This window comes from Euprymna scolopes, chromosome 44 (assembly GCF_053919585.1).
Source record: "Euprymna scolopes isolate OS-2025 chromosome 44, ASM5391958v1, whole genome shotgun sequence".
NCBI classification, from domain to species: Eukaryota; Metazoa; Mollusca; class Cephalopoda; order Sepiida; family Sepiolidae; genus Euprymna; species Euprymna scolopes.
In genome coordinates, this window is record NC_136525.1 from 53389351 (window position 1) to 53401374 (window position 12024).

Here is a 12024-nt window from a genome sequence, read left to right on the forward strand (position 1 = left end):
AGTACAGTCAGGTCAACAGGGGCCTGGGAGGGAATTCCAAAGTACAACAGTCTGAAGGAAAAAGATATTTGAGTAAAAGGCTTTATAGCATCTAGGGATTTCTACAGTGAAGGGGTGGGATTTTTTTTTTACATAGAAAGTCACCACTTATCAAGGCTTGGAGGTCACTCGAGGATAAGGGTTATTGCGTGTACAGAAATCAATGGGATAATATCGTAATCGTTAGTAATGGAGATTTGATAAATTGGATTACTTAAGGGGGCGGTTTATCAGGAATTTGTTTATGTTGGACTTGAAGATGTCCAAGTTGTAGTCAGGTGGGAAACAGGCAAACAGAAGAGAGTTTCACAGGCGTGCAGTTCTAAGAAAAAAACTTTGTTCATGGAATCTACGTTTTGATTTTGTTGCTTCTCAGATTTGTTGAGGATACTGTCGTCAAGGGGACACTAGCACTTTGAGCTCATCAGAGCACTTGCCATTGAAATACTTGTAAACAGCCACAAGGATGCCAGGTTTCGGTGATAGGACAGAGGTTAGAGTTTAGTTCAGAACCTATTAGGTTGGCAACTCTTTTTTGAACCCTCTAGGAGACAGAGACTAATGGCAGATACACCAGCCCAGATGTGGCAACAATACTCCGTGCATAAGTGAACCGTGGCCTTGTAGAGATACAGGATAGGCTACTCACACCTGAGAGTAGCCTTTTAGCACGGTAGAGAGTCTACCTTACTCCTAGCAACCTTGGCAACTACCTCAATTTATTTGCTTGAATTCATATTGCATGCGGATGTTAACCCGGGGAGCCTGAGAGAAGTACTTTCAGGTAATGTATCATTAACCATGGCAATCTGTGGTTAGGTTTCTTGTAATCATTAAAAAAAAAAAAAAAAGTTTAGTTTTGGCAGTATTGATTATTACCAACCAGTTACAGACTCATTCCACGATAGACTGGCGGTCTTCCTTTAGAGTTTTAGCATTATGTTACATATTCATTCGGTTTACCCTCTTGTCTGTTATAGAGCGTGGTGTTCTCAGCAAATATCCCCGTCTCAAAGACAATTTTATTAGGGAGGTCATTTGTGTTAATCAGGAATAATAAAGGTCCAAGGATTGACTACTGAGGCACACCCACATTTACAACATGTTGTTTTGGTGTATAACAATCAAAGACAACCTGAAGTTTTCTCTTATCCAAGACGGATTTGATTAAGTATATGTCCAGCAATACCATAGGATTTGATTTTCATGAGAAGATCATCATTCCAAACCCTGTCAAATGCCTTAGATATGTCTTGTGCTACTGACCTAGCTTCTACCTTATCCAAGCTTGGTATATATGTTTAGAGATCAGTTAGGATATCTACAATAGAACGATATTATCTTGTATGTGGCATGGTGGCTCAGCTGCATAGTGACTCGCCTTGGATGCAAGTAACTTGAGTTTTGAATCCAGAGTTTGGATATGTTCTAATAATGAGACCAAAGGAGGGCGAAACTCTAATCTAGAACTTCTGGTCTGTGGCTTTTATGGTTTCTGTTAGCCGCTGCATTGCTTGCAAAAATAATTATATATCATCCCACATTTAAAAAAATCTGTGTGTGATTAAGTTTATAGCAGGGGTTCGGTTTATGCATGTATAAGATTGACATTTACGATTTTACAATGTGTGGGGAGGGAAATTTATGCTGGTCCGTGGTAATGATGAATGACGTATGTATCCCCCCCCCCTCCCCATCACCTCAGTAGTCAAAACCTTGGCATACACGTGTGATTAAATTTATAGCAGAGAATTCTTATGTACATTTTCTAAGTTTCTGCGATTAATGCAACAGATGATTCACACGAGCGAAACCCTCTGAACTCAATGGCGTTATTTTACGACCAAAATCGTTTATCTGTCGAAAGCTTAAAATGGTGTAGGTCTGTACGAAAATGGAAAGATGACCTTTAGCTGGTGCATAGGTGTGCAAATGTGAAGAGGGTTAAAAAAAAAAAAAAAAGAAAAGGAGAGAAGTCAAAGGAAAAAAGGGAGAGTGATAAGACGAGGGATGAGGGAGAAATGTGAGAGAAAATAAGAGACGAGATGTAAAAAAAAAAAAAAAAAAAAAAAAAACAAGCATAGGGCGGAGGGGTTTCAAAAATGTCAAAATGGTCAGAAATTTGTGCAAAGTAGAGTGGGGGGGGGATAATTGGAACATATAGACAGACATAAAAATTAATAATTATGGAGATAAAAAATTAAAAATTATTTTTTGTTAATACATTAAGAGGAAGTCATGTTTTTTGAAAATAAAAATGCAACTGGGAAAAAGAAACATTTCCGAAAGATAAACATATCACGAACATCTTATGACAGAATACTGGCCATTTCAGGCAAGGATTTGGGGCTTTATTCAGGAGACACAGTTTTCTGAAATCGTAAAAAAAATTTAGAAAGAAAGAAATTTTTTTTCTTCTTCTTTTTACAAGAGTCTGCGGTCTTGCTTTCGTTCAGTTTTGGAATTGATATTGTGTGTTTGATTTTTGACCGAGATGTGGATGAAACAGCTATTTAAAGAAAAAAAAAAAGATGACAATATAGTGATGACACTGTTCCAAGGGAGAAAGGAGACGGGCTTCATTTTTGGCCGTAAACAATATTTTCATCAAGATTTGAAAAAAAAATTAAATGAAAAATGCAGAAAGAAATTTGCTCTCTGAAAATTTGGTCTGTTTACAAGACAAGTGCATCGAGTAAAAAAACAAAAAACAAAAAAAAACAAGCCTAAAGCAAATAAAAAAAAAAGAAACAAGGTTTTGCCGACTGATAGATGAAAATTAAAAGAAAAATAGTTTGGAGCATGTTCAATAGAGGTAGGGGAGAGGAAACAGGCCAAACATTCTAAAAAGTGGGGAGGTTAACAAACTGGTAGAATATGGTCAAGAAAGAGGGGAAGTAAATAGCAAAGAAAGAAACGGTATGGCACTGAACAGAGTACAGTCAAAAAAAAAAAAAAAAGGATTGAGTACGGTCGGGGAAAAAAAAAGGACTGAGTACGGTGGGGGGGAGGACAGAGTACGGTTGGGGGGGGGGGGAAGGACTGAGTACGGTCGAAAAAAAAAAAAGGATTGAGTACGGTCGAGAAAAAAGGACTGAGTACGGTCGGGAAAAAGGACTGAGTACGGTCGGGAAAAAGGACTGAGTACGGTCGGGAAAAAGGACTGAGTACGGTCGGGAAAAAGGACTGAGTACGGTCAGAAAAAAAGGACTGAGTACGGTCAGAAAAAAAGGACTGAGTACGGTCAGAAAAAAAGGACTGAGTACGGTCGAGAAAAAAAAGGACTGAGTACGGTCGAGAAAAAAAAGGACTGAGTACGGTCGAGAAAAAAAAGGACTGAGTACGGTCGAGAAAAAAAAGGACTGAGTACGGTCGAGGAAAAAAAGGACTGAGTACGGTCGAGGAAAAAAAGGACTGAGTACGGTCGAAAAAAAAAGGACTGAGTACGGTCGAAAAAAAAAAATAGGACTGAGTACGGTCAAAAAAAATAGGACTGAGTACGGTCGAAAAAAAATAGGACTGAGTACGGTCGAAAAAAAATAGGACTGAGTACGGTCGAAAAAAAATAGGACTGAGTACGGTCGAAAAAAAATAGGACTGAGTACGGTCGAAAAAAAATAGGACTGAGTATGGTCGAGAAAAAAGGACTGAGTACGTGCGAAAAAAGGGACCGAGTACGGGCGAAAAAAAAGGACCGAGTACGGGCGAAAAAAAAGGACCGCGTACGGGCAAAAAAAAGGACCGAGTATGGGCAAAAAAAAAGGACCGAGTACGGGCAAAAAAAAAGGACCGAGTACGGGCAAAAAAAAAGGACCGAGTACGGGCAAAAAAAAAGGACAGAGTACGGGCAAAAAAAAAGGACAGAGTACGGGCAAAAAAAAAGGACAGAGTACGGGCAAAAAAAAAGGACAGAGTACGGGCAAAAAAAAAGGACCGAGTACGGGCAAAAAAAAAGGACCGAGTACGGGCGAAAAAAAAGGACCGAGTACGGGCAAAAAAAAAAAAGGACCGAGTACGGGCAAAAAAAAAAAAAGGACCGAGTACGGGCAAAAAAAAAGGACCGAGTACGGGCAAAAAAAAAGGACTGAGTACGGGCAAAAAAGAACCGAGTACGGGCAAAAAAGAACCGAGTACGGGCGAAAAAAAGAAAAAAAGGGACTGAGTACGGGCAAAAAAGAACCGAGTACGGGCGAAAAAAAAAAAAAAAAAAGGACTGAGTACGGGCAAAAAAGAACCGAGTACGGGCAAAAAAGAACCGAGTACGGGCAAATAAAAGAACTGAGTACGGGCGAAAAAAAAAAAAAAAAGAACTGAGTACGGGCGGGGAAAAAGTAATGAATATGGTAAAAAAAAAAGGACTGAGTATGGAAAAAAAGACTGAGTATGGTAAAAAAAAAAAGGACCGAGTACGGGCAAAAAAAAAAAAGGACCGAGTACGGGCAAAAAAAAAGGACCGAGTACGGGCAAAAAAAAAGGACTGAGTACGGGCAAAAAAGAACCGAGTACGGGCAAAAAAGAACCGAGTACGGGCAAAAAAGAACCGAGTACGGGCGAAAAAAAGAAAAAAAGGGACTGAGTACGGGCAAAAAAGAACCGAGTACTGGCGAAAAAAAAAAAAAGGACTGAGTACGGGCAAAAAAGAACCGAGTACGGGCAAAAAAGAACCGAGTACGGGCAAATAAAAGAACTGAGTACGGGCGAAAAAAAAAAAAAAAAAGAACTGAGTACGGGCGGGGAAAAAGTAATGAATATGGTAAAAAAAAAAGGACTGAGTATGGAAAAAAAGACTGAGTATGGTAAAAAAAAAAAGACTGAGTATGGTAAAAAAAAAAAAAAAAGACTGAGTATGGTAAAAAAAAAAAAAGACTGAGTATGGTAAAAAAAAAGACTGAGTATGGTAAAAAAAAAAGACTGAGTATGGTAAAAAAAAAGACTGGGTATGGTAAAAAAAAGACTGGGCATGGTAAAAAAAAGACTGGGCATGGTAAAAAAAAGACTGGGCATGGTAAAAAAAAGACTGGGCATGGTAAAAAAAAAAACTGAGTATGGTAAAAAAAAAAGACTGAGTATGGTAAAAAAAAAAAGACTGAGTATGGTAAAAAAAAAAAAGACTGAGTATGGTAAAAAAAAAAAAGACTGAGTATGGTAAAAAAAAAGACTGAGTATGGTAAAAAAAAGACTGAGTATGGTAAAAAAAAGACTGAGTATGGTAAAAAAAAAAAAAGACTGAGTATGGTAAAAAAAAAAAAGACTGAGTATGGTAAAAAAAAAAAGACTGAGTATGGTAAAAAAAAAGACTGAGTATGGTTAAAAAAAAGACTGAGTATGGTAAAAAAAAAGACTGAGTATGGTAAAAAAAAAAGACTGAGTATGGTAAAAAAAAAAGACTGAGTATGGTAAAAAAAAAAGACTGAGTATGGTAAAAAAAAAAAAGACTGAGTATGGTAAAAAAAAAAGACTGAGTATGGTAAAAAAAAAAAAGACTGGGTATGGTAAAAAAAAGACTGGGTATGGTAAAAAAAAGACTGGGCATGGTAAAAAAAAGACTGGGCATGGTAAAAAAAGACTGGGCATGGTAAAAAAAGACTGGGCATGGTAAAAAAAAGACTGGGCATGGTAAAAAAAAAAAAGACTGGGCATGGTAAAAAAAAGACTGGGTATGGTAAAAAAAAAAAGACTGAGTATGGTAAAAAAAAAAAAAAGACTGGGTATGGTAAAAAAAAGACTGGGTATGGTAAAAAAAGGACTGGGTATGGTAAAAAAAGGACTGGGTATGGTAAAAAAAGGACTGGGTATGGTAAAAAAAGGACTGGGTATGGTAAAAAAAGGACTGGGTATGGTAAAAAAGGACTGGGTATGGTAAAAAAAGGACTGGGTATGGTAAAAAAAGGACTGGGTATGGTAAAAAAAGACTGGGTATGGTAAAAAAGGACTGGGTATGGTAAAAAAGGACTGGGTATGGTAAAAAAAGGACTGGGTATGGTAAAAAAAGGACTAGGTATGGTAAAAAAAGGACTAGGTATGGTAAAAAAATGACTAGGTATGGTAAAAAAAGGACTAGGTATGGTAAAAAAAGGACTAGGTATGGTAAAAAAAGGACTGGGTATGGGAAAAAAAGGACTGGGTATGGTAAAAAAAGGACTGGGTATGGAAAAAAAAGGACTAGGTATGGTAAAAAAAGGACTAGGTATGGTAAAAAAAGGACTAGGTATGGTAAAAAAAGGACTAGGTATGGTAAAAAAAGGACTGGGTATGGTAAAAAAAGGACTGGGTATGGTAAAAAAAGGACTGGGTATGGTAAAAAAAGGACTAGGTATGGTAAAAAAAGGACTAGGTATGGTAAAAAAAGGACTGGGTATGGTAAAAAAAGGACTGGGTATGGTAAAAAAAGGACTGGGTATGGTAAAAAAAGGACTAGGTATGGTAAAAAAAGGACTAGGTATGGTAAAAAAAGGACTGGGTATGGTAAAAAAAGGACTGGGTATGGTAAAAAAAGGACTGGGTATGGTAAAAAAAGGACTGGGTATGGTAAAAAAAGGACTGGGTATGGTAAAAAAAGGACTGGGTATGGTAAAAAAAGGACTGGGTATGGTAAAAAAAGGACTAGGTATGGTAAAAAAAGGACTAGGTATGGTAAAAAAAGGACTGGGTATGGTAAAAAAAGGACTAGGTATGGTAAAAAAAGGACTGGGTATGGTAAAAAAAGGACTAGGTATGGTAAAAAAAGGACTGGGTATGGTAAAAAAAGGACTAGGTATGGTAAAAAAAGGACTGGGTATGGTAAAAAAAGGACTAGGTATGGTACAAAAAGGACTGGGTATGGTAAAAAAAGGACTGGGTATGGTAAAAACAAGGACTGGGTATGGTAAAAACAAGGACTGGGTATGGTAAAAACAAGGACTGGGTATGGTAAAAACAAGGACTGGGTATATTAAAAAAAAAAGGACTGAGTATGGTAAAAAAAAAAAGGACTGAGTATGGTAAAAAAAAGGACTGAGTATGGTAAAAAAAAGGACTGAGTATGGTAAAAAAAAGGACTGAGTATGGTAAAAAAAGGACTAGGTATGGTAAAAAAAGGACTGGGTATGGTAAAAAAAGGACTGGGTATGGAAAAAAAAGGACTGGGTATGGAAAAAAAAGGACTGGGTATGGTAAAAAAAGGACTAGGTATGGTAAAAAAAGGACTAGGTATGGTAAAAAAAAAGGACTGAGTATGGTAAAAAAAAGGACTGAGTATGGTAAAAAAAAGGACTGAGTATGGTAAAAAAAAGGACTGAGTATGGTAAAAAAAAGGACTGAGTATGGTAAAAAAAAGGACTGAGTATGGTAAAAAAAAGGACTGAGTATGGTAAAAAAAAGGACTGGGTATGGTAAAAAAAAAGGACTGAGTATGGTAAAAAAAAAAGGACTGAGTATGGTAAAAAAAAGGACTGAGTATGGTAAAAAAAAGGACTGAGTATGGTAAAAAAAAGGACTGAGTATGGTAAAAAAAGGACTGAGTATGGTAAAAAAAAGGACTGAGTATGGTAAAAAAAAGGACTGAGTATGGTAAAAAAAAAGGACTGAGTATGGTAAAAAAAAGGACTGAGTATGGTAAAAAAAAGGACTGAGTATGGTAAAAAAAAGGACTGAGTATGGTAAAAAAAAGGACTGAGTATGGTAAAAAAAAGGACTGAGTATGGTAAAAAAAAGGACTGAGTATGGTAAAAAAAAAGGACTGAGTATGGTAAAAAAAAAAAGGACTGAGTATGGTAAAAAAAAGGACTGGGTATGGTAAAAACAAGGACTGGGTATGGTAAAAAAAAAGGACTGAGTATGGTAAAAAAAAAGGACTGAGTATGGTAAAAAAAAGGACTGAGTATGGTAAAAAAAAAAGGACTGAGTATGGTAAAAAAAAGGACTGAGTATGGTAAAAAAAAGGACTGAGTATGGTAAAAAAAAGGACTGAGTATGGTAAAAAAAAGGACTGAGTATGGTAAAAAAAAGGACTGAGTATGGTAAAAAAAAAGGACTGAGTATGGTAAAAAAAAAGGACTGAGTATGGTAAAAAAAAGGACTGAGTACGGTAAAAAAAAAAAAGGACAGAGTACGGTCGAAAAAAATAAAAAAAGGCCGAAGTTTTGTTAAGAAAAAAAAGCTTAGTACAATACAGAAATAAAAAAGGGAAACAAACAGAATATGTTGAGTAAAAGAACAGAGTTCTGACACACAAAAAAGAGAAAGGAAAGAGAAGATAGAGAAAAAGGGGCAAAGGAACAAAATGATAAAAAAAAGTGATGGGGGAACAAACAGAGTATGATCAAAAGAGGGAGGGAGGGGAGAGGAAGGGTCAAGTATGGTCAAATGAAGAAAAAAAAAACTTTTATAACACACAAAAAATACCAAAAGCTGCTAGTTAAAAAAAAAAAAATTAGAAATGGGAAGATGAGAAAAGATGAAGAGGAACGGTTCAATCTAACAGTGGTCCAGTAGGATCAAGGAGAAACAAAGATAGAAAAAGAAAGACGAGGGGGGGACACAAAAAAACAATAAAAAAGCATCAATAATACTTTTAGCTCTAAAAAACATCCAAGATCTACTCAAAAGTCCAAAATCACAGCTAGATGTCAAAAAAAAAAAAAAAAAAAAAATGTAAACAAACAAAAAAAATAAACACATGACCAAAAGATTACTACTTCTTTTGATGTACTTTGACGCTTCAAAAAAATAAAAAAATAAAAAAAATAATAAATAAATAAAATGGTTACCATATATATATATATATATATATATATATGAATGAATATTTTACTTGACACCATGCCTTTCTGGTATACACATTACTGATATAACGTATGTACCTTCCACACAAATAGGCTGCTATAAATGAAGCAAAAACATACCTGGACTTTATAAAAGCGTAATGCCAGTCATTTTAATCATCAAAAGCAAATTTCGTGAAAGGATGAAAGTGTAGCATCAGTTCTCTTCTCGGATTGAAGCAATTTTCCATTTTTATTTCCTGTTCACATTAAAAATTGACTTCTCGACTCATTTTTGTTCTACTTTTGAAGCACATATTATGGGAAAATCTAATTTGCGGTCACGGATCAAATAGATTTGTGTCACCCCAAACTGAACAACAGATAAAAGGGACATATTTTGATTTCGGTTTTATTGTTTATGCAAAATTAAATCAATTTATATAACGAAAAATACAATCATTTTCGTTTTCTTTTATAACCGTTTTATTTAAATGTTTTCTGATACTTGTGCAGGAGAAAAGAAAAAAGAAAAAGAAAGAAAAGGAAAAGAGAAAAGAAAAGGAACAGAGAAAAGAAAAACAAAAGAGAAGAGAAAAGAGAGAAGAGAAAAGAAAAGAGATAAAAGAGAAAAAAGAAAAGAGAAAAAAAGAGAAGAAAAAAGAGAAAAAAAAGAGAAAAAGGAGAAGAGAAAAAGGAGAAAAAGGAGAAGAGAAAGGAGAAGAGAAAAAAAGGAGAAGAGAAAAAAAGAAGAAGTAAAAAGAGGAGAAAAAAGAGAAAGAGAAAAAAAGAGAAAGAGAAAAAAAGAGAAAGAGAAAAAAAGAGAAGAGAAAAAAGAGAAGAGAAAAAAGAGAAGAGAAAAAAGAGAAGAGAAAAAAAGAGAAGAGAAAAAAAGAGAAGAGAAAAAAGAGAAGAGAAAAAAAGAGAAGAGAAAAAAAGAGAAGAGAAAAAAAGAGAAGAGAAAAAAGAGAAGAGAAAAAAGAGAAGAGAAAAAAAGAGAAGAGAAAAAAAGAGAAGAGAAAAAAAGAGAAGAGAAAAAAAGAGAAGAGAAAAAAAGAGAAGAGAAAAAAAGAGAAGAGAAAAAAAGAGAAGAGAAAAAAAGGAGAAGAGAAAAAAAGGAGAAGAGAAAAAAAGGAGAAGAGAAAAAAAGGAGAAGAGAAAAAAAGGAGAAGAGAAAAAAAGGAGAAGAGAAAAAAAGGAGAAGAGAAAAAAAGGAGAAGAGAAAAAAAGGAGAAGAGAAAAAAGGAGAAGAGAAAAAAGGAGAAGAGAAAAAAGGAGAAGAGAAAAAAAGGAGAAGAGAAAAAAAGGAGAAGAGAAAAAAGAGAAGAGAAAAAAAGAGAAGAGAAAAAAGAGAAGAGAAAAAAAGAGAAGAGAAAAAAAAGAGAAAAAAAGAGAAGAGAAAAAAAGGAGAAGAGAAAAAAAGGAGAAGAGAAAAAAGAAGAGAAAAAAGAAGAGAAAAAAGAAGAGAAAAAAGAAGAGAAAAAAAAGAGAAGAGAAAAAAAAGAGAAGAGAAAAAAAAGAGAAAAAAAAAGAGAAAAAAAAAAAGAGAAAAAAAAAGAGAAAAAAGAGAAGAGAAAAAAGAGAAAGAGAAAAAAGAGAAAGAGAAAAAAGAGAAAGAGAAAAAAGAGAAAGAGAAAAAAGAGAAAGAGAAAAAAGAGAAAAAAAAAAGAGAAAAAAAAAAGAGAAAAAAAAAGAGAAAAAAAAGAGAAAAAAAAAGAGAAAAAAAAGAGAAAAAAAAAGAGAAAAAAAAAGAGAAAAAAAAAGAGAAAAAAAAAGAGAAAAAAAAAGAGAAAAAAAGAGAAGAGAAAAAAAGAGAAGAGAAAAAAAGAGAAGAGAAAAAAAGAGAAGAGAAAAAAAAGAGAAAAAAAAGAGAAAAAAAAGAGAAAAAAAAGAGAAAAAAAAGAAGAGAAAAAAAAGAAGAGAAAAAAAAAAAGAAAAAAAAGAGAAAAAAAAGAGAAAAAAAAGAAAAAAGAGAAAAAAAGAGAAGAGAAAAAAGAAACAAAAGAGAAAAAAAGAGAGAAAAGAGAAAAAAGAGAAAAAAAGAGAAAAAAAGAAGAGAAAAAAAGAGAAAAAAAGGAGAAGAGAAAAAAGAAAAAGAGAAAAAAGAGAAAAGAGAAAAAAGAAAAGAAAAAGAAAAAAAGAGAAAAATGGAAAAAAAAGAGAAAAAAGAGAAAAGGAAAAAAAGAAAAAAAGAAAAAAAGAGAAGAGAAAAAAAGAGAAGAGAAAAAAAGGAGAAGAGAAAAAAAAGGAGAAGAGAAAAAAAAGGAGAAGAGAAAAAAAAGAAGAGAAAAAAAAGGAGAAGAGAAAAAAAAAGAAGAGAAAAAAAAAGGAGAAGAGAAAAATGGAAAATCGAGAAAAAGAAAAGAAAAAAAAAGAAAAAGAAGAACAAAGAAATTTTGGTTGTTGTTCATTCTGGGTTACTTTGAATGCATTTGATTGAAGTCAAGGTTCAATCTGGATCAAGACTTGCTTCTATTCAAATAAAGTTATTAAGTTAGATCCATGTCCAAGGAATCTATATCTAAAATTTCACTTGTTTAGACCCAAAATTGTAGGATGAGTTTGGTAGAGTTCTCAAAGGTCAAATCGTTGAACTTTGACCCCTTAATCGCCAAATTTCTGGAAGGTTCAAGTTGTTATACCAGTAGTACATCTAACTTACCGTTGATATAAAAAGTGTTATTTGTTTTTGTTGGTTTAATAAAAAGAAATAACAGTTAAACTCCTTGGAATGCGTGAGCAGCATCATATATAAACAACGACAAGGTTTACAAAGGAAGCAGCAGTCTAGGTTCAAACTAGGCTAGTCTCAAATTCAACTAACAAAGGGGTTCATACTTTACCAAGTTCAGCTGAACAAAGAAGGTGAAGAAAGTTTTACGGATAAAAAGAAAGAAAGAAAAACGGTGTTACGATGTACAACAACAACAAAAAAAAAAATAAATAAAAAAAAAAATAAAAATAAAAATACACGTTTACAATTGAAGACAATTATCGAGTAGGATTATGAGAGCTTTTTCTCTCAGTTAAAAATGAAGGGATAAAATTTCCGCCTGCATAGAGAAAAAACATCCGACTATGAATGGCAATGATAAAAATGTTTTTGCTAAAAATGAAGAAAGGTTAAAAAAAAATAAAATAAAATAAATAAATGAATAATAAAAAAAAAGAAGATTAAAACAAATAAAATCAAATATTTAAGGTTGTAAAGAAATTATTTTTAATGACATCATTTTTCTCTCCA

At 33.7% G+C, this 12024-nt stretch overlaps 2 protein-coding genes across 8 annotated transcripts in view; both read right to left on the minus strand.

The window, feature by feature from the left end:
- LOC145268614 (protein phosphatase 3 catalytic subunit alpha-like) overlaps nucleotides 1-12024 on the minus strand; it is a 435971-nt gene that overhangs the window by 109145 nt on the left and 314802 nt on the right. The gene's annotated exons all lie outside the window — the stretch shown is intronic.
- Nucleotides 2136-5962, minus strand: LOC145268615 (uncharacterized). The gene is made up of 3 exons (XM_080124091.1): nucleotides 4705-5962; nucleotides 3806-4197; nucleotides 2136-3156 (listed from the first exon to the last, which is right to left on the minus strand). The coding sequence occupies exons 1-3, from the start codon at nucleotides 5591-5593 to the stop codon at nucleotides 2899-2901; spliced, it is 1539 nt and encodes a 512-aa protein (XP_079980217.1). The 5' UTR covers nucleotides 5594-5962; the 3' UTR covers nucleotides 2136-2898.

Bases quoted from the DNA above. Each gene is read 5' to 3' on its own strand.
- LOC145268615 (XM_080124091.1), bottom strand. From the start codon at position 5,593: ATGCCCAGTCTTTTTTTTACCATGCCCAGTCTTTTTTTTACCATACCC. The intron at 4,198-4,704 runs GTTCTTTTTTGC...GCCCGTACTCAG, and splicing joins CTTTTATTTGCCCGTACTCG to TCCCTTTTTTTCTTTTTTTC. The intron at 3,157-3,805 runs GTCCTTTTTTTT...GACCGTACTCAG, and splicing joins TTTTTTTTTGCCCGTACTCG to TCCTTTTTCCCGACCGTACT.